Source organism: Oncorhynchus masou, chromosome 18, assembly GCF_036934945.1.
Source record: "Oncorhynchus masou masou isolate Uvic2021 chromosome 18, UVic_Omas_1.1, whole genome shotgun sequence".
In the NCBI taxonomy this organism is placed as follows: Eukaryota; Metazoa; Chordata; class Actinopteri; order Salmoniformes; family Salmonidae; genus Oncorhynchus; species Oncorhynchus masou.
This window is the reverse complement of record NC_088229.1, coordinates 12,049,844-12,071,570: the sequence shown is the minus strand read 5'-3', so window position 1 is coordinate 12,071,570 and position 21,727 is coordinate 12,049,844. Positions and strand designations below refer to the sequence as shown.

At 43.1% G+C, this 21,727-nt stretch overlaps 1 protein-coding gene across 1 annotated transcript; it reads right to left on the bottom strand.

The window, feature by feature from the left end:
• Nucleotides 1–151: 151 nt before the first annotated feature.
• On the bottom strand, nt 152–18,769 carry LOC135503971 (ATP-dependent 6-phosphofructokinase, muscle type-like). Its single transcript, XM_064922184.1, has 17 exons — nt 18,600–18,769; nt 18,349–18,502; nt 17,769–17,864; nt 17,423–17,515; nt 17,016–17,141; nt 16,855–16,919; nt 16,695–16,758; nt 16,024–16,170; nt 15,656–15,726; nt 13,098–13,185; nt 12,661–12,813; nt 8,631–8,795; nt 4,938–4,999; nt 2,297–2,408; nt 1,620–1,719; nt 959–1,064; nt 152–629 (listed from the first exon to the last, which is right to left on the bottom strand). Exons 1-17 carry the CDS (start codon nt 18,710–18,712, stop codon nt 443–445), a joined length of 1,902 nt encoding a protein of 633 aa, XP_064778256.1. The 5' UTR covers nt 18,713–18,769; the 3' UTR covers nt 152–442.
• Nucleotides 18,770–21,727: the final 2,958 nt, after the last annotated feature.

Here is a 21,727-nt window from a genome sequence, read left to right as displayed (position 1 = left end):
CCAATTCTCCCCTTAAAACATTGAACCTATTTTTTAAGATGATGTTATGATTCTAATGTTATTATATTGCACTTTTGTTTTATTGGAGAGGAAAAGCATTAAAATACTGTAAACCATGGAAAAATAAATCACAAGAGTCAAAATAGTAACAAGTGTTTAATTCTTGAAGAAAGGCAAAACTGTCTCCCAGAGCAGGGAAGCCCACCGAGTTAACTGATTCAGACGTGAAGAAAGAGTTCGCGAGGAAAAATTGTTGAGAAGACCAAGGAGATCAGAAAGGAAACAACGGGCACAAAATAATGTAACTCTGGTTCAGATGATTAAATAATCCAGAAAAATACATGTAAAACAAACATACATGTAAAACACACATAAATGTAATAAAAATAAATGACTCTTCTTCCTCTTCCTCCTCCTCCTCTTCTTGCTCCTCATCTTCCCCCTATTCTTCTTCCTCCTCTACCTCCTCCTTGTGCTTCTTCATCAGTGGTGCAGGCATCGACACCCTCTTCTTGATCACATGTTCCATGTGGGCATGCTCAGATGTGTCCAGGCTGATATTGTATTTAGCCAAGATCTTCATGATGGGCCTCAGCTTCAGCCACCACGATGTCTTGGGGATGCGGTGCCTGGACAGGACAGCAGAGGGGGGTAGAGGGATGTTAAAGTGACACTTCACCACTTTTTTTACCTTTAAATCATTACATACCATTGTCTATATACATAATGTGAAAACAACGATGTAGTCAGAAAGAGAAGAGGGAACGTTCCTTTTCGTTGAGGGATATGCACTCACAATATCCACTTGAACTGTGGATCAGTATGAACAGGGTGTTAAAGTATGACTCAATTAATGTTGAGGAGAGTGAGCAACAGTCAGCAACTGCCACTCTCATGTTTTAGCATCATAGTGCCTTGGGTTTCTAAGAAGAAATCTCTGAGAATGAAAGGATCTTACTCGAAGTCTGTCTGTTCATTAAGCTCAGCCAACGGCTGGAAGGTCAGTGCTCTCTTCCTCATGCCCAGCATACAGGCAGAGTCTGGGGTGTTAGCAAAGATACGACCTGGAGGAGAGAGAAGGCAGGGTGACAGATGGGGTCACATGGCGTTATACTCAATGGGACAAACTAACAACTGGTATCAGCAGGTAAAAACTAGACTCTTAGAAGAAAAGGTTATATCTAGAACCTAAAACAGTTATTTGGCTGTCCCCATAGTAGAACCCTTTGAAGAACCCTTTTTGGTTCCAGGTAGAACTCTTTTTAGTTCCAGGTAGAACTATTTTAGGTTCCATGTAGAACCTTCTGGGAAAAGGGTTTTTACATGGAACCAAAAAGGGTTCTATCTAGAACCTAAAACAGTTATTCGGCAGTCCCCATTGTAGAACCCTTTGAATAACCCCTTTAGGTTCCAGGTAGAACCCTTTTCACAGAGGGTTCTATATGGAACCCCAAATATTTCAACCTGGAACCAAAAAGGGTTCTACTATGAGTACAGCCGAAGAACCCTTTTGAAACCTAAGAGTGAATTCAAAACGATGTGTATTTGGGTGCAGCAAAATGCCTCTCATTCCTTTATCTCAGTATGTTTTAATGGTGACACCCCACAGCCTGTCTTACCATGTCTGTACATCTCCTTGAGTTTCTCTGTGAGCCACAGAACAGCCTTGGAGCCCATCTTTGTACCAAAGTTCCTGTCGAAAGGTGTCGGGGTTCCGCCCTGGCGAGAGGGAATAGGACAAAGGTGGGGGGGGAGAAGAAGGGAGGAAAGAAGCGAGAGTTAGAGAGGGAGAGGGGAGTTAGAGGGGGAGAGTGGAGGACAGGGGAGGGTACAGTTAGATGGGGAGAGGGGAGAGTGGAGGACAGGGGAGGGGAGAGTCAGAGGGGGAGAGGGGAGATTTAGAGGGGGAGAGGGGAGAGTGGATGACAAGGGGGAGAGTTAGAGGGGAGAGTGGAGTACAGGGGAGTGGAGAGTTAGAGAGGGAGAGGGGAGAGTAGAGGACAGGGGAGGGGAGAGTTGAGGTTGGATTACTCAACTAAAGTTCATGTACTTCATGTTCTGGTTAAGTTTTATAAGTAATAAGGGAAAATTGGAATTTCAGATTACTTTCTCAATTGAATTACTTGAAATGGAATTAACCCCAATTAGGAGCACTCTTGTAATTAATTGAAACTGTGGTTACATCCTAAATGGCACTTACTCCTTACATAGAGCACTTCTTTGAACACAGCCCTGGTCAAAGGTAGTGCACTATAAAGGGAATAGGGTGCCATTTGTGAGCAGACTGTTAACTGACCTGTTGCATGTGTCCCAGGATGTTCTTGCGGCAGTCGAAGACACCTTTACCCTCCTCAGAATAGAGGGCGAAGATGAAGTCTGTAGTGTAGTTGACATTGCATTTCTCATTCCTGAGACAGAGGAAAACATGAATATTCCGTCTATTTACAGTTGAATTGGCATGGCATTGCAGTTCTCATCCCCGAGACAGTCGGAAGGAGTACAAATGAGATCAAAACATGAATATTTTGTATATTTACAGTTGAATTGGCATGGCATTGCAGTTCTCATCGCTGAGACAGTCGAAAGGAGTACAAATGAGATCAAAACATGAATATTTTGTATATTTACAGTTGAATTGGCATGGCATTGCAGTTCTCATCCCTGAGACAGTCGAAAGGAGTACAAATGAGATCAAAACATGAATATTTTGTATATTTACAGTTGAATTGGCATGGCATTGCAGTTCTCATCCCTGAGACAGTCGAAAGGAGTACAAATGAGATCAAAACATGAATATTTTGTATATTTACAGTTGAATTGGCATGGCATTGTAGTTCTCATCCCTGAGACAGTTGAAAGGAGTACAAATGTGATCAAAACATGAATATTTTGTATATTTACAGTTGAATTGGCATGGCATTGCAGTTCTTATCCCTGAGACAGTTGAAAGGAGTACAAATGTGATCAAAACATGAATATTTTGTATATTTACAGTTGAATTGGCATGGCATTGCAGTTCTCATTCCTGACCACAAACAGGATACAGAGCACGAGCACTGACTTTGCTGATAGCTGCTTTATGGAGGAATGATTTGCTTACTGTAACCGGGTTTCCATCTAAGCATTAAAGGGTTTAAAACTATCCTGCTAAGGACTCTGGTAGGATACACATGGCAATCCTCGATGAAAGATGGCTATGGAGGCGGGGCTGACGCTCGAGGGTTTTCTCGTTTGGGCAAAGAGATGGTGGGATCGTTTTGAATAGGTAAAATGTATTATGTGTGAAATAGGGGTGGAAACGCCTTTATGAGCAAATATTCATATAATAACCATGATACTGACGTAAACTTTGGGTCCCTGATATACAGTTAAAGTCGTAAGTTTACATACACTTAGGTTGGAGTCATTAAAACTCGTTTTTCAACCACTCCACAAATTTCTTGTGAACAAACTATAGTTTTGGCAGATAGGACATCTACTTTGTGCATGACAAAATGAATTTTTCCAACAATTGTTTACAGAAAGAGTAATTCACTTATGATTCACTGTATCTTTAATATTGACTGTGCCTTTAAACAGCTTGGAAAATTACAGAAAATTATGTCATGGCTTTAGAAGCTTCTGATAGGCTAATTGACATAATTTGAGTCAATTGGAGGTGTACCTCTGGATGTATTTCAAGGTCTACCTTCAAACTTCCTCCACAAGTCTGGTTCATCCTTTGGAGCAATTTCCAAACGCCTGAAGGTACCACATTAAACTGTACAAACAATAGTACGCAAGTATAAACACCATGGGACCACGCAGCCATCATGCCGCTCAGGAAGGTGATGTGTTCTGTCTCCTAGAGATGAACGTACTTTGGTGCGACAAGTGCAAATCAATCCCAGAACAACAGCAAAGGACCTTGGGAAGATGCTAGAGGAAACAGGTACAAAAGTATCTATATCCACAGTAAAACAAGTCCTATATCGACATAACCTGAAATGCTGCCGAGCAAGGAAGAAGCCACTGCTCCAAAACTGCCATAAAAAAAGCCAGACTACAGTTTGCAACTGCACATGGGGACAAAGATCTTACTTTTTGGAGAAATGTCCTCTGGTCTGATGAAACAAAAATAGAACTGTTTACCAATAATGACGATCGTTATGTTTGGAAGAAAAAGGGGGAGGCTTGCAAGCCGAAGAACACCATCCCAACCGTGAAGCACGGAGGTGGCAGCATCATGTTGTGGGGGTGCTTTGCTGCAGGAGGAACTGGTGCACTTCACAAGATAGATGGTATCATGAGGGAGGAAAATTATGTGGATATATTGAAGCAACATCTCAAGACATCAGTCAGGAAGTTAAAGTTTGGTCCCAAATGGGTCTTCCAAATGGACAATGACCCCAAGCATTCTTCCAAAGTTGTGGCAAAATGGCTTAAGGACAACAAAGTCAAGGTATTGGAGTGGCCATCACAAAGCCCTGACCTCATTCCCATGGAAAATTTGTGGGCAGAACTGAAAAAGAGTGTGCGAGCAAGGAGGCCTACAAACCTGACTCAGTTACACCAGCTCTGTCAGGAGGAATGGGCCAAAATTCACCCAACGTATTGTGGGAAGCTTATGGAAGGCTACCCGAAACGTTTGACCCAAGTTAAACAATTTAACCAGAGTGGGAACATTTGCTATATAACACAACCGTTTTTGTGACAGCAATTTGTAGAGTTGAAAGTGCAATGGAATCCCATTTAACTTTTTATGGGCCCACTAAGGAAATCACTCTGGATAAGAGCATCTGTTAAATGCCAAAAATGTAACATGAAGGTGGGAGGGAAGAGTTTTGGAAAAGAACAAGTATGGCAGATTGAGATCTGGATGAATGAATGAATGAATAAATAAATAAATGAATCAATGACTGAATAAATAAATGAATGAATGCTTGAATGAAACCCACCTGAGAATCAAACCTCTCTTCACGTCTGTCTTCATCTTCTGCACGAGATGCTCTACGTTCATCTGTAAACCATAGCCAGTCAGTCAGGACACATTCATATCATGTATACTTTTATATAGAGGAATCCTATAAACATTCATATAATGTATACTTAGTCCCCTCCTCCCTGCTCGCCCACGACTGTGTGGCCAAGAACGACTCCAACACCATCATTAAGTTTGCTGCCGACACTACGGTGGTACTGTAGGCCTGATCACTGACAACGTTAAGACAGCCTATTGGGAGGAGGTCAGGACCTGGCAGTGTGGTGGGAGGATAACAACCTCTCCCTCAACGTGAGCAAGACAAAGGAGATGATCGTGGACAACGGGAAAAGGAGGGTCGAACGCCCCCATTCACATATTCAGAGCTGTAGTGGAGCGGGTCGAGAGTTTCAAGTTCCTTGTTGTCCACATCACCAACAACCTATCATGGTCCAAGACAGTTGTGAAGAGCGAATGACAACACCTTTTGCCCCTCGGGAGACTGAAAAGATTTGGCATGGGTCCTCAGATGCTCAAAAAGTTATACACCTGCACCACTGAGAGCATCCTGACCGGCTGCATCACTGCCTGGTACGGCAACTGCTCGGCATCCGACCATAAGGGCCGTACGCTACAGAGGGTAGTGCGTACGGCCCAGTACATCACTTGGGCCAAACTTCCTGTCATCCAGGACCTACAGTGCCTTGCGAAAGTTTTCGGCCCCTTGAGCTTTGCGACCTTTTGCCACATTTCAGGCTTCAAATATAAAGTTATAAAACTGTATTTTTTTGTGAAGAATCAACAATAAGTGGGACACAATCATGATGTGGAACGACATTTATTGGATATTTCAAACTTTTTTAACAAATCAAAAACTGAAAAATTGGGCGTGCAAAATTATTCAGCCCCTTTAACTTTCAGTGCAGCAAACTCTCTCCAGAAGTTCAGTGAGGATCTCTGAATGATCCAATGTTGACCTAAATGACTAATGATGATAAATACAATCCACCTGTGTGTAATCAAGTCTCCGTATAAATGCACCTGCACTGTGATAGTCTCAGAGGTATGTTAAAAGCACAAAGAGCATCATGAAGAACAAGGAACACACCAGGCAGGTCCGAGATACTAAAAGTTTAAAGCCTTTGGATACAAAAAGATTTCCCAAGCTTTAAACATCCCAAGGAGCACTGTGCAAGCGAAATATTGAAATGGAAGGAGTATCAGACCACTGCAAATCTACCAAGACCTGGCCGTCCCTCTAAACTTTCAGCTCATACAAGGAGAAGACTGATCAGAGATGCAGCCAAGAGGCCCATGATCACTCTGGATGAACTGCAGAGATCTACAGCTGAGGTGGGAACACACCATCCCAACTGTCAAACATGGTGGTGGCAACATCATGGTTTGGGCCTGCTTTTCTTCAACAGGGAAGAGGGAAGATGGTTAAAATTGATGGGAAGATGGATGGAGCCAAATACAGGACCATTCTGGAAGAAAACCTGATGGAGACAATGATCCAAAACATAAAGCAAATCTACAATGGAATGGTTCAAAAATAAACATATCCAGGTGTTAGAATGGCCAAGTCAAAGTCCAGACCTGAATCCAATCGTGAATCTGTGGAAAGAACTGAAAACTGCTGTTCACAAATGCTCTCCATCTAACCTCACTGAGCTCGAGCTGTTTTGCAAGGAGGAATGGGAAAAAATGTCAGTCTCTCGATGTGCAAAACTGATAGAGACATACCCCAAGCGACTTACAGCTGTAATCGCAGCAAAAGGTGGCGCTACAAAGTATTAACTTAAGGGGGCTGAATAATTTTGCACACCCAATTTTTCAATTTTTCAATTGGTTAAAAAAGTTTGAAATATCCAATAAATGTCGTTCCACTTCATGATTGTGTCCCACTTGTTGTTGATTCTTCACTAAAAAATACAGTTTTATATCTTTATGTTTGAAGCCTGAAATGTGGCAAAAGGTCGCAAAGTTCAAGGGGGCCGAATACTTTCGCAAGGCACTGTATATACTAGACGGTGTCAGAGGAAGGCCCCAAAAAATTGTCAAAGATTCCAGTCACCCAAGTCATAGACTGTTCTCTTTACTACCGCACGGCAAGCGGTACCGGAGCGACAAGTCTAGGTCTCAAAGGCTCCTTAACAGATTCTACCCTCAAGCCATAAGACTGCTGAACAATTCATCAAATGGCTACCCAGATTATTTGTATTGACAAAGGTTAAAAACTTTTGTGAAGTAACACAGCACAGTTGAAAGATATATGGCAAAAACAGGTGTGCAAGGCTGTCATCAAGGAAAAGGGTGGCTACTTTGAAGAATCTAAAATATATTTTGATTTGTTTAACACTTTTTTGGTTACTACATGATTCCTTATGTGTTATTTCATAGTTTTGATGTCTTCACTATTATTCTACAATGTAAAAATAGTACAAATATAGAAAAACCCTTGAATGAGTAGATGTGTCTAAACTTTTGACTGGTACTGTACATTTACAAAATATATATATATGGGGGATTGGAAATGATGCAGACAATTACTTTGATGGAAGACACAAACAACCTGCAATATTAAAGCTACCTCCTAAAAAAATATTTAAAAAGATATTTATATATTTTTTTAAAGGTGTACACACTGTAGTATCCCTCAATCATTTGTAGTACTTACTATAAAATGTTGTAGTATACTGTAGAATATTATAGTAAATACGAAAGTATTATATGCAAAAAAACCTGTAGTAAATACTACAGTAATGTCCGCAAAAACACAACACTTTTTTAAACTATAGTAAATACTACAGTATTTAATTTGTATATTCCCTGCAAATTCCCCTCCCCCATATAGCAATCTGTGTCAAGTGAGAAACCTACATGCAAGTATAGACCATATATTGTGTTCCTAAAGGTTATAGAAAAGAGCTGAATCTCTGAACTATCTGTTCAGACCCCAGTCCTAACTACCAACAGGTAATGGAAAAGAGCTGAAGCTCTGAACTATCTGTTCAGACCCCAGTCCTAACTACCAACAGGTAATGGAAAAGAGCTGAAGCTCTGAACTATCTGTTCAGACCCCAGTCCTAACTACCAACAGGTTATGGAAAGATGCTCTTCCAGTAGGTTTCCTGAAGGAGAAAGCCTCCACTTCTATGTCAAAGATAATAAAACAAAAACACTACAGTAACTACTAATATAGTCTGCAAAAATACTACCGTTTTATTTTACTACAGTAATTATACTATATTTAACTGTACATACTACAGTATACTACAGTATACTGCACTGAATACTACAGTCAAGTCCACAGAAACACTACAGTTTTTTATATGGGATAGTCCAGGACTAAACTTAATCTGTGTCCGGGACACTGGCCCAAAGATTTTCACAAGCTAGCATACTGTAGTATTCTTTATGTACACGGTGTCTAAAGCTCTCAATGACATCGGAGAGAGTGAGAGAGAGAGAGAGAGAGAAAGAGAGCGAGAGAGCGAGAGAGAGAGAGAGAGAGAGAGAGTGAGAGAGAGAGAGAGTTCGAGAGAGAGAGAGAGAGCGAGAGAGAGAGAGAGAGCGAGAGAGAGAGAGAGAGAGAGTGAGAGAGAGAGAGAGAGAGAGAGAGAGAGAGAGAGAGAGAGAGAGAGAAAGAGTGTATCCATCATCTCACCTCGAGGTCCCTGATTCCAAACTTGTCCTCATAGATGTAAGCAGCATCCGCCCCTGCAGCCAGACCTGCCATGGTAGCCAGGTAACCACAGTACCCTCCCATGGTCTCAATGATGAACACACGACGCTTGGTGCCTGCTGCTGACTGCTTGATCCTGTCACAGGTCTGTTAAAGGGGAATCAGGAATCAAGAGAGGGGGAGAGAGGGAAGAAGCAAAAGTGAGCGTAGCGAGGATAGGGGCATAGTGATGATTCATTTGAAGCACATATTAAACTGCTTCAGTTGAAGACAGACATTACATACATTTTAAGCAGGTCTCACAGGTGCTACAGAACTTGGTAGTTATGGTTTGGACTATGGCATTGAGTTGGGTGATGTGATGTGTGACTCACATCATAGGAAAATGTTTTGCAATGGAGAATTGAACATTTGTTTTCTTACGGGACAAGCTCAGGTACAGCAGCATCTCACAGTTTCAAAACATTTTCTCCCAACTGAACACAAACCAGATGTTGGTGATGTAATGGGAATGGTGTTGGTGTATTACAGTACTGACCTAGGTGATGGTGTACATGTATTACGGTACTGACCTAGGTGATGGTGTTGGTGTATTACAGTACTGACCTAGGTGATGGTGTATTACAGTACTGACCTAGGTGTTGGTGCATTACAGTACTGACCTAGGTGATGGTGTTGGTGTATTACAGTACTGACCTAGGTGATGGTGTTGGTGTATTACAGTACTGACCTAGGTGATGGTGTATTACACTACTGACCTAGGTGATGGTGTTGGTGTATTACAGTACAGATCTAGGTGATGGTGTTGGTGTATTACAGTACTGACCTAGGTGATGGTGTTGGTGTATTACAGTACTGACCTAGGTGTTGGTGTATTACAGTACTGACCTAGGTGTTAGTGTATTACAGTACTGACCTAGGTGTTGGTGTATTACAGTACTGACCTAGGTGTTGGTGTTGGTGTATTACAGTACTGACCTAGGTGTTGGTGTATTACAGGACTGACCTAGGTGTTGGTGTATTACAGTACTGACCTAGGTGATGGTGTTGGTGCATTACAGTACTGACCTAGGTGATGGTGTTGGTGTATTACAGTACTGACCTAGGTGTTGGTGTATTACAGTACTGACCTAGGTGTTGGTGTATTACAGTACTGACCTAGGTGATGGTGTATTACAGTACGGACCTAGGTGTTGGTGTATTACAGTACTGACCTAGGTGATGGTGTTGGTGTATGACAGTACTGACCTATGCGATGGTGTATTACAGTACTGACCTAGGTGTTGATGTTGGTGTATTACAGTACTGACCTAGGTGTTGGTGTATTACAGTACTGACCTAGGTGATGGTGTTGGTGTATTACAATACTGACCTAGGTGATGGTGTATTACAGTACTGACCTAGGTGATGGTGATGGTGTATTACAGTACTGACCTAGGTGATGGTGTATTACAGTACTGACCTAGGTGATGGTGTTGATTTATTACGGTACTCAACGAGGTGATGGTGTTGTTGTATTACGGTACTGACCTAGGTGATGGTGTTGATGTATTACGGTACTCACCGAGGTGATGGTGTTGTTGTATTATGGTACTGACCTAGGTGATGGTGTTGTTGTATTACAGCACTGACCTAGGTGATGGTGTTGATGTATTACGGTACTGACCTAGGTGATGGTGTTGATGTATTATGGTACTGACCTAGGTGATGGTGTTGATGTATTACGGTACTGACCTAGGTGATGGTGTTGATGTGTTACAGTACTGACCTAGGTGATGGTGTTGATGTATTATGGTACTGACCTAGGTGATGGTGATGGTGTATTACAGTACTGACCTAGGTGATGGTGTTGATTTATTACGGTACTCAACGAGGTGATGGTGTTGTTGTATTATGGTACTGACCTAGGTGATGGTGTTGATGTATTACGGTACTCACCGGGGTGATGGTGTTGTTGTATTATGGTACTGACCTAGGTGATGGTGTTGTTGTATTACAGCACTGACCTAGGTGATGGTGTTGGTGTATTACAGTACTGACCTAGGTGATGGTGTTGATGTATTATGGTACTGACCTAGGTGATGGTGTTGATGTATTACGGTACTGACCTAGGTGATGGTGTTGATGTGTTACAGTACTGACCTAGGTGATGGTGTTGATGTATTACAGTACTGACCTAGGTGATGGTGTTGATGTTTTACGGTACTGACCTAGGTGATGGTGTATTACAGTACTGACCTAGGTGATGGTGTATTACAGTACTGACCAAGGTGATGGTGTATTACAGTACTGACCTAGGTGATGGTGTTGATGTATTACAGTACTGACCTAGGTGATGGTGTTGATGTATTACAGTACTGACCTAGGTGATGGTGTTGATGTTTTACGGTACTGACCTAGGTGATGGTGTTGATGTTTTACGGTACTGACCTAGGTGATGGTGTATTACAGTACTGACCTAGGTGATGGTGTTGATGTATTATGGTACTGACCTAGGTGATGGTGTTGATGTATTACGGTACTGACCTAGGTGATGGTGTTGATGTATTACAGTACTGACCTAGGTGATGGTGTTGATGTTTTACGGTACTGACCTAGGTGATGGTGTTGATGTATTACGGTACTGACCTAGGTGATGGTGTTGATGTGTTACAGTACTGACCTAGGTGATGGTGTTGATGTATTACAGTACTGACCTAGGTGATGGTGTTGATGTTTTACGGTACTGACCTAGGTGATGGTGTATTACAGTACTGACCTAGGTGATGGTGTATTACAGTACTGACCAAGGTGATGGTGTATTACAGTACTGACCTAGGTGATGGTGTTGATGTATTATGGTACTGACCTAGGTGATGGTGTTGATGTATTACGGTACTGACCTAGGTGATGGTGTTGATGTATTACAGTACTGACCTAGGTGATGGTGTTGATGTTTTACGGTACTGACCTAGGTGATGGTGTTGATGTATTACAGTACTGACCTAGGTGATGGTGTTGATGTTTTACGGTACTGACCTAGGTGATGGTGTATTACAGTACTGACCTAGGTGATGGTGTATTACAGTACTGACCAAGGTGATGGTGTATTACAGTACTGACCTAGGTGATGGTGTTGATGTATTATGGTACTGACCTAGGTGATGGTGTTGATGTATTACGGTACTGACCTAGGTGATGGTGTTGATGTGTTACAGTACTGACCTAGGTGATGGTGTTGATGTATTACGGTACTGACCTAGGTGATGGTGTTGATGTTTTACGGTACTCACCGAGGTGATGGTGTTGTTGTATTATGGTACTGACCTAGGTGATGGTGTTGTTGTATTACAGCACTGACCTAGGTGATGGTGTTGATGTATTACGGTACTGACCTAGGTGATGGTGTTGGTGTATTACAGTACTGACATAGGTGATGGTGTATTACAGTACTGACCTAGGTGATGGTGTTGATTTATTACGGTACTCACCGAGGTGATGGTGTTGTTGTATTACGGTACTGACCTAGGTGATGGTGTTGATGTATTACGGTACTCACCGAGGTGATGGTGTTGTTGTATTATGGTACTGACCTAGGTGATGGTGTTGTTGTATTACAGCACTGACCTAGGTGATGGTGTATTACAGTACTGACCTAGGTGATGGTGTTGATGTATTACAGTACTGACCTAGGTGATGGTGTTGATGTATTACAGTACTGACCTAGGTGATGGTGTATTACAGTACTGACCAAGGTGATGGTGTATTACAGTACTGACCTAGGTGATGGTGTATTACAGTACTGACCTAGGTGATGGTGTATTACAGTACTGACCAAGGTGATGGTGTATTACAGTACTGACCTAGGTGATGGTGTTGATGTATTACAGTACTGACCTAGGTGATGGTGTTGATGTATTACGGTACTGACCTAGGTGATGGTGTTGATGTATTACAGTACTGACCTAGGTGATGGTGTTGATGTATTACGGTACTGACCTAGGTGATGGTTTTGATGTTTTACAGTACTCACCGAGGTGATGGTGTTGAGGGCGGTGTCAGCTCCGATGCTGAAGTCGGAGCCGGGTACGTTGTTGGAGACGGTGGCGGGGATGACCACCATGGGAATGCACAGCTCCTCATACTTCTCCCTGGCTGTCACCAGCTCCAGACCACCCATAAACGCCTGGGGAGGGGACAGGAGGAGAGGGGAGAGTCTTGACCTGATGTTTACGAAGCATGTGACAAATACAATTTGATTTGATTTTGAGAGAGAGGTGAAAGGAGGGGAAGTACAGCAGTGGGAGACACTACTGAGGTACCGGGCCTACTTGGTTTTGTGGTTTTGTGGTTATACATTACATTGACACCTTAGTCATTTATCAAATTCAATTTAATGTTCTGAAGTAGGTAAGACAACCACATATCAAAGAAGACATGCATGTGATGGGGTAGTCTTAGGACTCTTACCTCAAACCCTCCAATTATTACCAGAGAGTGGATATTGAACTTAGCAATAGTCAAGCTGATTTCCTCAATGTACTTTGAAGGCAGGACTCTTCAAATGAAGAAGCAGACAGCAGTTATTGTGTGAAACATCAGTGATATACAGTACTCACAAGCAGAGGAAGGGTTAATATTTTTTAATCTCTGCTCAAAAAATATTTTTACATTTTACAAACCCTGGATTGCTGATAATATGTATTGGCCAATGAATGGCTTTGAAGCCAACAGTCGGCCATATTGACACTCCCAAGTAGGAGCAGTCCTCCATAGGAATGAATGGAATTCTCCAGTATAGAGAGAAATAGTAATGGCGTCTTTTTGTAGGCACTAACTCCGACACGGTTTGTTGGACAAAGCCTATGAGAAAATTGAATGCCGTTTTTGGATAAATGGCGAAAAATAAGGTATGTGGAAAACACAGGCTTAGGAGATCTCAAATCTTTTGTTCAATGAGATAATCTTTACCAGCTAACGTCACTTTATGGGAATTTTGGGGAATTTACACTACCAGTAAAAAGTTTTAGAACACCTACTCATTCAATGGTTTTATTTATTTTTACTATTTTCTACATTGTAGAATAATAGTGAAGACATCAAAACTATGGAATAACACATATAGAATCATGTAGTAACCAAAAAAAGTGTTAAACAAATCCAAATATATTTTATATTTGAAATTCTTCAAATAGCCACCCTTTGCCTTGATGACAGCTTTGCACAGCATTTTCTCAACCAGCTTCATGAGGTAGTCACCTGGAATGCATTTGAATTAACAGTTGTGCCTTCTTAAAAGTTAATTAGTGGATTTTTTTTTCAGTCTTAATGTGTTTGAGTCAATCAGTTGTGTTGTGACAAGGTAGGGGTGGTATACAGAAGATAGCCCTATTTGGTAAAAGACCAAGTCCATATTATGGCAAGAAGAGCTCAAATAAGCAAAGAGAAACGACAGTCCATCATTACTTTAAGACATGAAGGTCAGTCAATCCGGAAAATTTCAAGAACTTTGAAAGTTTCTTCAAGTGCAGTAGCAAAAAACATCAAGTGCTATGATGAAACTGGCTCTCATGAAGACCGTCACAGGATAGGAAGACCCAGAGTTACCTCTGCTGCAGAGGAAGTTCATTGGAGTTACCAGCCTCAGAAATTGAAGCCCAAATAAATGCTTCAGAGTTCAAGTAACGGACACATCTCAACATCAACTGTTCAGAGGAGACTGTGAATCAGGCCATCATGGTTGAATTGCTGCAAAGAAACCACTACTAAAGAACACCAATAACAAAAGAGACTTGCTTGGGCCAAGAAACAAGGACTTTAGACTGGTGGGGGGGGGGGGGTGCTTTGCTGGTGACAATTTCTGTGATTTATTTAGAATTCAAGGCACACTTAACCAGCATGGCTACCACAGCATTCTGCAGCGAAACGCCATCAAATCTGGTTTTGCCTTAGTTGGACTATCATTTGTTATTCAACAGGACAATGACCCAACACACCTCCAGGCTGTGTAAGGGATATTTTACCAAGAAGGAGAGTGAGAGTGCTGCAACAGATGACCTGGCCTCCACAATCCCCCGACCTCAACCAAATCAAGATGGTTTGCGATGAATTGGACTGCAGAGTGAAGGAAAAGCAGCCAATAAGTGCTCAGCATATGTGGGAACTCCTTCAAGACTGTTGGAAAAGCATTTCAGGTGAAGCTGGTTGGGAAAATGCCAAGAGTGTGCAAAGCTGTCATCAAGGCAAAAAGTGGCTACTTTGAAGAATCTCAAATATAAATATATTTAGATTTGTTTAACACTTTTTTGGTTCCTACATGATTACTGTCATATGTGTTATTTAATAGTTTTGATGTCTTCACTATTATTCTACAATGTAGAAAACAATACAAATAAAGAAACCCCTTATTCGAAAACCTTTTACTGGTAGTGTACATAGTAATGACAAACACATACATCACATAAAGGCATCATAAAGGTCATGTTAACTGACTGCTATTATATCATAGAACAAAACGTATACGATCTCCTAAGCCTGTTTTAACCTCGGACCTTATTTTCAAAAACACTATTTTTTCCACATTCAATTTTGCCATTAAAGATGTCTGAACAAAACAGAGGTAACTTATTTATGTGTTTTAGGACTACAAGCTGGCTAGCTCTATTTCAATTAAATGTTTCAAGGACAAAATGTTGTTGTTTTGCAGTGGGGACAGTAACACTAGTACTTTCAAAATATTATACTATAAGGAAACATTTTTTATATATTTTTTCATTTTTATTTTTATGTTTAAAATGCTCAATGATCACATAAAATAATTTAAAAGTATGCATTAGGGTGTCTGTAATAGAATAAACATGGTAAAAACAAGTAGAGATATAATTTTTTACTATGGTAGGGAATGCCAAGATGGAGGCGCAGTGGCTTCAAAACAAGACACCTGTTAGTCATCTAGTGTATATATAAATAATTAGTTCCAACCCAGTTGACAATACAAACTGAGTTGAAAAAGAGATATGATGTTATACCTCTTGGTGCCCAACTCAGAGCCTCCCTTCCCAGTCCAGCCTGACACTCCTGTCCAGGTGATGGGCTTGATCTGGTCAAGGGGTAAAGATCAGTGGTCAGAGGTTTCAAGCTTCACTGGACAAGAGTTATTGTACCAGGCCTTGTTCTATCTTTAGATTATAGATGACCTGGTTCTCTAAACAACAAAGCATCCGAGCCTTATATACCATTATGTATAGGATTAAATGGACAAAAGGGACCTGATCCTAGATCAGCACTCCTACTCTGAGATGATTTATGAGTACAGGCCCTGATCAAAAGAGGAGTTTAGGCTGAGACGAATGGACTCTGCGTAGAGTGCAGTGCATAGTTAGTAATGTGTACGTACATTTCCGTGAGCGAGACCCTCAAACCCGTCATGAACGGCCAGCATATTGTGTCCCTGAATGATTCCAATCCTCACTGCAGAACGCACGGCAGCATTCATACCAGCACAGGGGGCACCGACGTTAACTATGGCCACATTAATGTTGCTCTGGAGGGGAGAGGTGGAGAGAAGAGGAAAGGTGAAGAGAAGAGGAGAGGTGGAGAGAAGAGGAGAGGTGGAGTGAAGAGGAGAGGAGGTGGTGGAGAGAAGGTGAGAGGAGAGGTGGAGGTGGAGAGAAGGGGAGAAGAGAGGTGGAGGTGGAGGTGGAGAGAAGGGGAGAAGAGAGGTGGAGGTGGAGAGAAGGGGAGAGGAGAGGTAGAGGTGGAGGTGGAGAGAAGGGGAGAGGAAAGGTGGAGAGAAGAGGAAATAAGTTGTGGAGAAGAGGAGGAGAGAAAGGGAGAGGAGAGGAGAGGTGGAGTGAAGATGAAAGAAGAGGTAGAGAGAAGAGGAGAGGAGAGGAGAGGTGGAGAGGGGGAGAGGAGAGGAGAGGAGAGGAGAGGAGAGGAGAGGAGAGGAGAGGAGAGGAGAGGAGAGGAGAGGAGAGAATGGTGACATATTGATCTGTTAGTGCTCTAGTTTTGTAACTAATTTAATGCAACTCCTGTGTTAATTGTGTAGGTGTTGTCCCGTACCTTGGTATCTGGAGGGTTGATGTGGGCTAGCATCTTGTATGTGTTCCAGTTGTTTTCAAAGCTCCTGGACAGGGCCAACAAAAACAGTGATGTAACATCCCACTCAGATGTAGTAGTTTCAAACATTGTTAGATTGGTAAAAGTAGGCTAGTGTACTTACTTTCCTCTGAGCTTGATAGCATCCTCCCATCTATTCTCAGCCATGGCAGTAGTCACATCCTTAGTCTGAGGAGACAGAGAGGGGGGGGTGCTCAGATATAGGTGAACACATTAGAATGGCACACATACAACAGCTGATGGGGCTTAGTTACTGATACTGACCACTTGGACACACTCCATGAGGGGCAGTCTGACGGCCTGGTTACCGGACAGACTGACCACACAGGCCGGGGTCTCTGGAGTGGCCTCCAACAGGGCCATCACAGCCTCCACACCCATCCTGCTGCCCTGGGGGAGAACACACACCAGGATTAGAGAGACACCACAGTCAGACACAATCACAACACACCATCATTAGAGAGAGACACACACACACCAACAGAGCCTCCACACAAATCCTGTTGCAATGGGGATTGGGAAGAACACACAGACACAAACACCATTACACGCACATGCACACACAGACACATCACATTACACAGTCAGACATGCTTTTGCTCATATGCATAGAGAGAGAGAGAGAGAGAGAGAGAGAGAGGGTGAAATAGAGAAGAGAGGGAGAGACCTACCAGGATTCTGTCGAAGGCGGAGGGGGTACCGCCTCTTTGCACGTGTCCCAGGACAGTAGTACGGGTGTCAAAGCCCAAATTCTTCTCCACCAACTACAAACGTAAACACACAGAGAGCTGCTAGCAACTGACTGTTTAACCCTATTCAACCCCTGGTAGACAACACAGTAGAATATTAATGGTTTAACTCTGAGGTAATATTTGGGCTAAATGGGCTAAAAGTAACCATGTCCACATAGAGTGAAATGGTTGGTGGACGAGACTACTCTAAAAGAGGTCTTAACAAACAAGCAAACAAAACCATTTGAACTGCTAGGAACAGTAATATGAGGGAGAGCTTGCTGACCATCTTGATGTCTTCAGAGCCGATGGGTTTTCCATCTCTGCCCATAGCTCCCTCTGCCACAATGATCACATTCAGACGACATCCTCTGGCCCTTTGCTGTCAGAGACACAAGACGCCAGCTTGGTGATTAGGTACCAAGGGTGGAAACAGATAACTGGAATGAAAGATTGTGGTGTAATGTGTTGTATTTAAAAAGTACTTCAATATGAAGAAGAAAATAGAAAATAAGAGATGAAGAGGAGAAGAGTAGAGGAGAAGAAGAAAATAGAATAAGAGGAGAAGAAGAAGAGGAGGAGAAGAAGAAGTGAAGAAGAGTAGAAGAGAAGAAGAGGAGAAGAACAGGAGAAAGGAGAAGAAGAAGAGGAGGAGAAGAAAAGAAGAATAAGAAGAAGAGGAGAAGAGGAGAAGAAGAAGAGGAAAAGAAGAGGAGAAGAAGAAGAGGAGGAGAAGAAGAGGATGAGAAGAGAAGAGAGGAAGAGTAGAGAAGAAGAGTAGAGAAGAGGAGAATAGGAGAAGAGAAGAAGAGAAGAGAATCCTGTCCAGAAGGCTAGTGTCAGTCTGTCTGTGATTGTAAACATACATCAGCCAGTCTTCTGCACAGATGCCCCTCCCATCCCTCATCTGGGGGCATCTCTGGGATGAACACCCAGTCAGCACCGCAGGCCAGAGCAGTCACCAGGGCCAGGTAGCCACAGTGTCTACCCATCACCTCCAGGATGAAGGTCCTCTGGTGACTGAGGAGAACAACAGATGAAACCTCTTTGTTATAAACCAGGTGTCAAAGAGACAACAGAAACCGTGTGTGACAGGGATGACCTCTCCTCTCCTCACCTCTGTGCGGTCGTGGTGATGGCATCCACCACCTCTATGATGCGGTGGAGGGCGGAGTCTGTCCCAATGGTCATGTCTGTGCCACAGAAGTCATTGTCGATAGAACCCACCATGCCTACTATGTTGAGGTGGGACGACGTCTTGGCCTCGTCATCACTGATCTTACCTGGAGACAGAGAAGTCCCACACTTCTGTCAGTTATATTCAACAGCAATTCCACGAATGTAAGGATCTGGGATCGCTCAAAATATTTTATGGTGAAAATAAATTACAAAGAATGCAGAAACTGCATCAGTGGTTAAGTAAATAAACTCTGTATTGGGTCTTAATAATAAAGAAGCATTTTGTACTTTCAATGAACTATCCCATTTCAATGAACAATCCCATTTCAATGAACTATCCCATTTCAATGAACTATCCCATTTCAATGAACTATCCCATTTCAATGAACAATCCCATTTCAATGAACTATCCCATTTCAATGAACAATCCCATTTCAATGAACTATCCCATTTCAATGAACTATCCCATTTCAATGAACTATCCAATCTCAATTAACTCTCCCATTTCAATGAACAATCCCATTTCAATGAACAATCCCATTTCAATGAACAATCCCATTTCAATGAACTACCCAATTTCAATTAACTATCCAATTTCAATTAACTATCCAATTTCAATGGACTATCCAATCTCAATGAACTATCCAATCTCAATCAACTATCACATTTCAATGAACTATCCCATTTCAATGAACTATCCAATCTCAATTAACTATCCCATCTCAATGAACTATCCCATTTCAATGAACTATCCCATTTCAATGAACTATCCAATCTCAATGAACTATCCAATCTCAATGAACTATCCAATTTCAATGAACTATCCAATTTCAATGAACAATCCAATCTCAATGAACTATCCAATCTCAATTAACTATCCCATTTCAATGAACTTGTCATGTCTTATTATGTCTGTTCCTGTCCTTTCTCTTCACTCTGTCTCACTCTACTGGTCTTATTAGGTTACCTTCTCTTTCTCTCCTTCTCCAGCTGTTCCTCATCTCCCATAACTAGCTCGTTCACCCTTTCCCCACCTGTTCCCTTTTTTCCCTCTGATTAGGTCTCTATTTCTCTCTCTGTTCCTGCTACTTTCGGTGTCAGATTCTCGTTTGTGTTTCTCATGCCAGAAGCAAGCTATCGTCTCGTTTGCTTCCTCCTAGTCCTATCCTGTCGGAGTCTGCCTGGCAGGTGCATCCTGTACACTACTAACTATCTTTTGTTTGCACCGTGTCCAGTTCATCATATGCTACGTGTGATCAGCTACCACCGTTCCTCTGTGACCCGCACCGACCCAGAGCGACCTGCAGCCTGTCGCCGCTACCCAGCTATTCTTCAGAGGATCTATGCCATTCCTGTTTTTTCATTAAAAGAACTCTGTTTCTGTTAAACCGCTTTTGGGTCTTCACTCAAGTACATAACAGAAGAATCTGACCAAGAATGGACCCAGCGGCTCCGGACCCTTTTCACTCCGCCGTCGAGATCCAGGGGAGCGATGCTAGGCAGACACGAGGAGGAATTGTCTGCTGCTCGACATGCCGTTGAGACCCTGGCCGCCCAAGTCTCCGACCTCACAAGACAGGTTCACCAACTCCACCTCGATCCACCGCCCACTTCCAGGGTTTCCGAGTCTCCGGAGCCCAGGATCAATAACCCGCCGTGTTACTCTGGGGAGCCCACTGAGTGCCGCTCATTCCTCACTCAGTGTGATGTGGTGTTCTCTCTCCAGCCCAACACTTACTCCAGGAGCACAGCTCGCATCGCCTACGTCATTTCTCTCCTTACCGGACGGGCGCGTGAGTGGGGCACGGCAATCTGGGAGGCGAGGGCTGAGTGTATTAACCAGTATCAGGACTTTAAGGAGGAGATGATACGGGTTTTTGACCGTTCTGTTTTTGGGGAAGAGGCTTCCAGGGTCCTGTCTTCCCTATGTCAGGGGAATCGATCCATAACGGATTATTCTATTGAGTTTCGCACTCTCGCTGCCTCTAGTGACTGGAACGAGCCGGCTTTGCTCGCTCGTTTTCTGGAGGGTCTCCTCGCCGAGGTTAAGGATGTGATTCTCTCCCGGGAGGTTCCTTCCAGCCTGGACTCCTTAATAGCTCTCGCTATTCGCATAGAGCGACGGTTTGATCTTCGTCGCCGAGCTTGTGGAAAGGAGCTCGCGTTCTCCGTTGCCCCCCTCTCCGCATCACTGCCACCTGCCGCATCACTGCCACCCTCCTCCGCCGGCTCGGATGCTGAGCCTATGCAGCTGGGGGGTATCCGCATCTCGGCCAAAGAGAAGGAACGGAGAATCACCAACCGCCTCTGTCTCTACTGCGGCTCCGCTGGTCATTTTGTCACCTCATGCCCAGTAAAAGCCAGAGCTCATCAGTAAGAGGAGGGCTACTGGTGAGCGCAACTACTCAGGTCTCTCCTTCAAGATCCTGCACTACCTTTCCGGTCCATCTCCGCTGGACCGGTTCATCTGCTTCCTGCAGTGCCTTGATAGACTCTGGGGCGGAGGGCTGTTTTATGGACGAGACCTGGGCTCGGGAACATGACATTCCTCTCAGACAGTTAAGGGATCCCACGGCCTTGTTCGCTTTAGATGGTAGTTCTCTCCCCAAGATTCAGCGTGAAACGCTGCCTTTAACCCTCACTGTCTCTGGTAATCATAGCGAAACCATTTCTTTTTTAATTTTTCGTTCACCTTTTACACCTGTTGTTTTGGGTCATCCCTGGCTAGTTCGCCATAACCCTTCTATTAATTGGTCTAGTAATACTATCCTATCCTGGAATGTTTCTTGTCATGTGACCTGTTTAATGTCTGCTATCCCTCCTGTTTCCTCTGTCTCTTCTTCACAGGAGGAGCCTGGTGATTTGACAGGGGTGCCGGAGGAGTATCACGATCTGCGCACGGTGTTCAGTCGTTCCAAGGCCACTTCTCTCCCTCCACACCGGTCGTATGACTGTAGTATTGATCTCCTTCCGGGAACTACTCCCCCCCGGGGTAGATTATACTCTCTGTCGGCTCCCGAACGTAAGGCTCTCGAGGATTATTTGTCAGTTTCGCTCGACGCCGGT

Bases quoted from the DNA above. Each gene is read 5' to 3' on its own strand.
- LOC135503971 (XM_064922184.1), bottom strand. From the start codon at position 18,712: ATGGTGGGTTCTATCGACAATGACTTCTGTGGCACAGACATGACCATT. The intron at 17,516-17,768 runs GTCAGCAAGCTC...TTACGTTTGTAG, and splicing joins GCTCTGAAGACATCAAGATG to TTGGTGGAGAAGAATTTGGG. The intron at 16,171-16,694 runs GTACGGGACAAC...TCTCCCCTCCAG, and splicing joins TCAACCCTCCAGATACCAAG to AGCAACATTAATGTGGCCAT.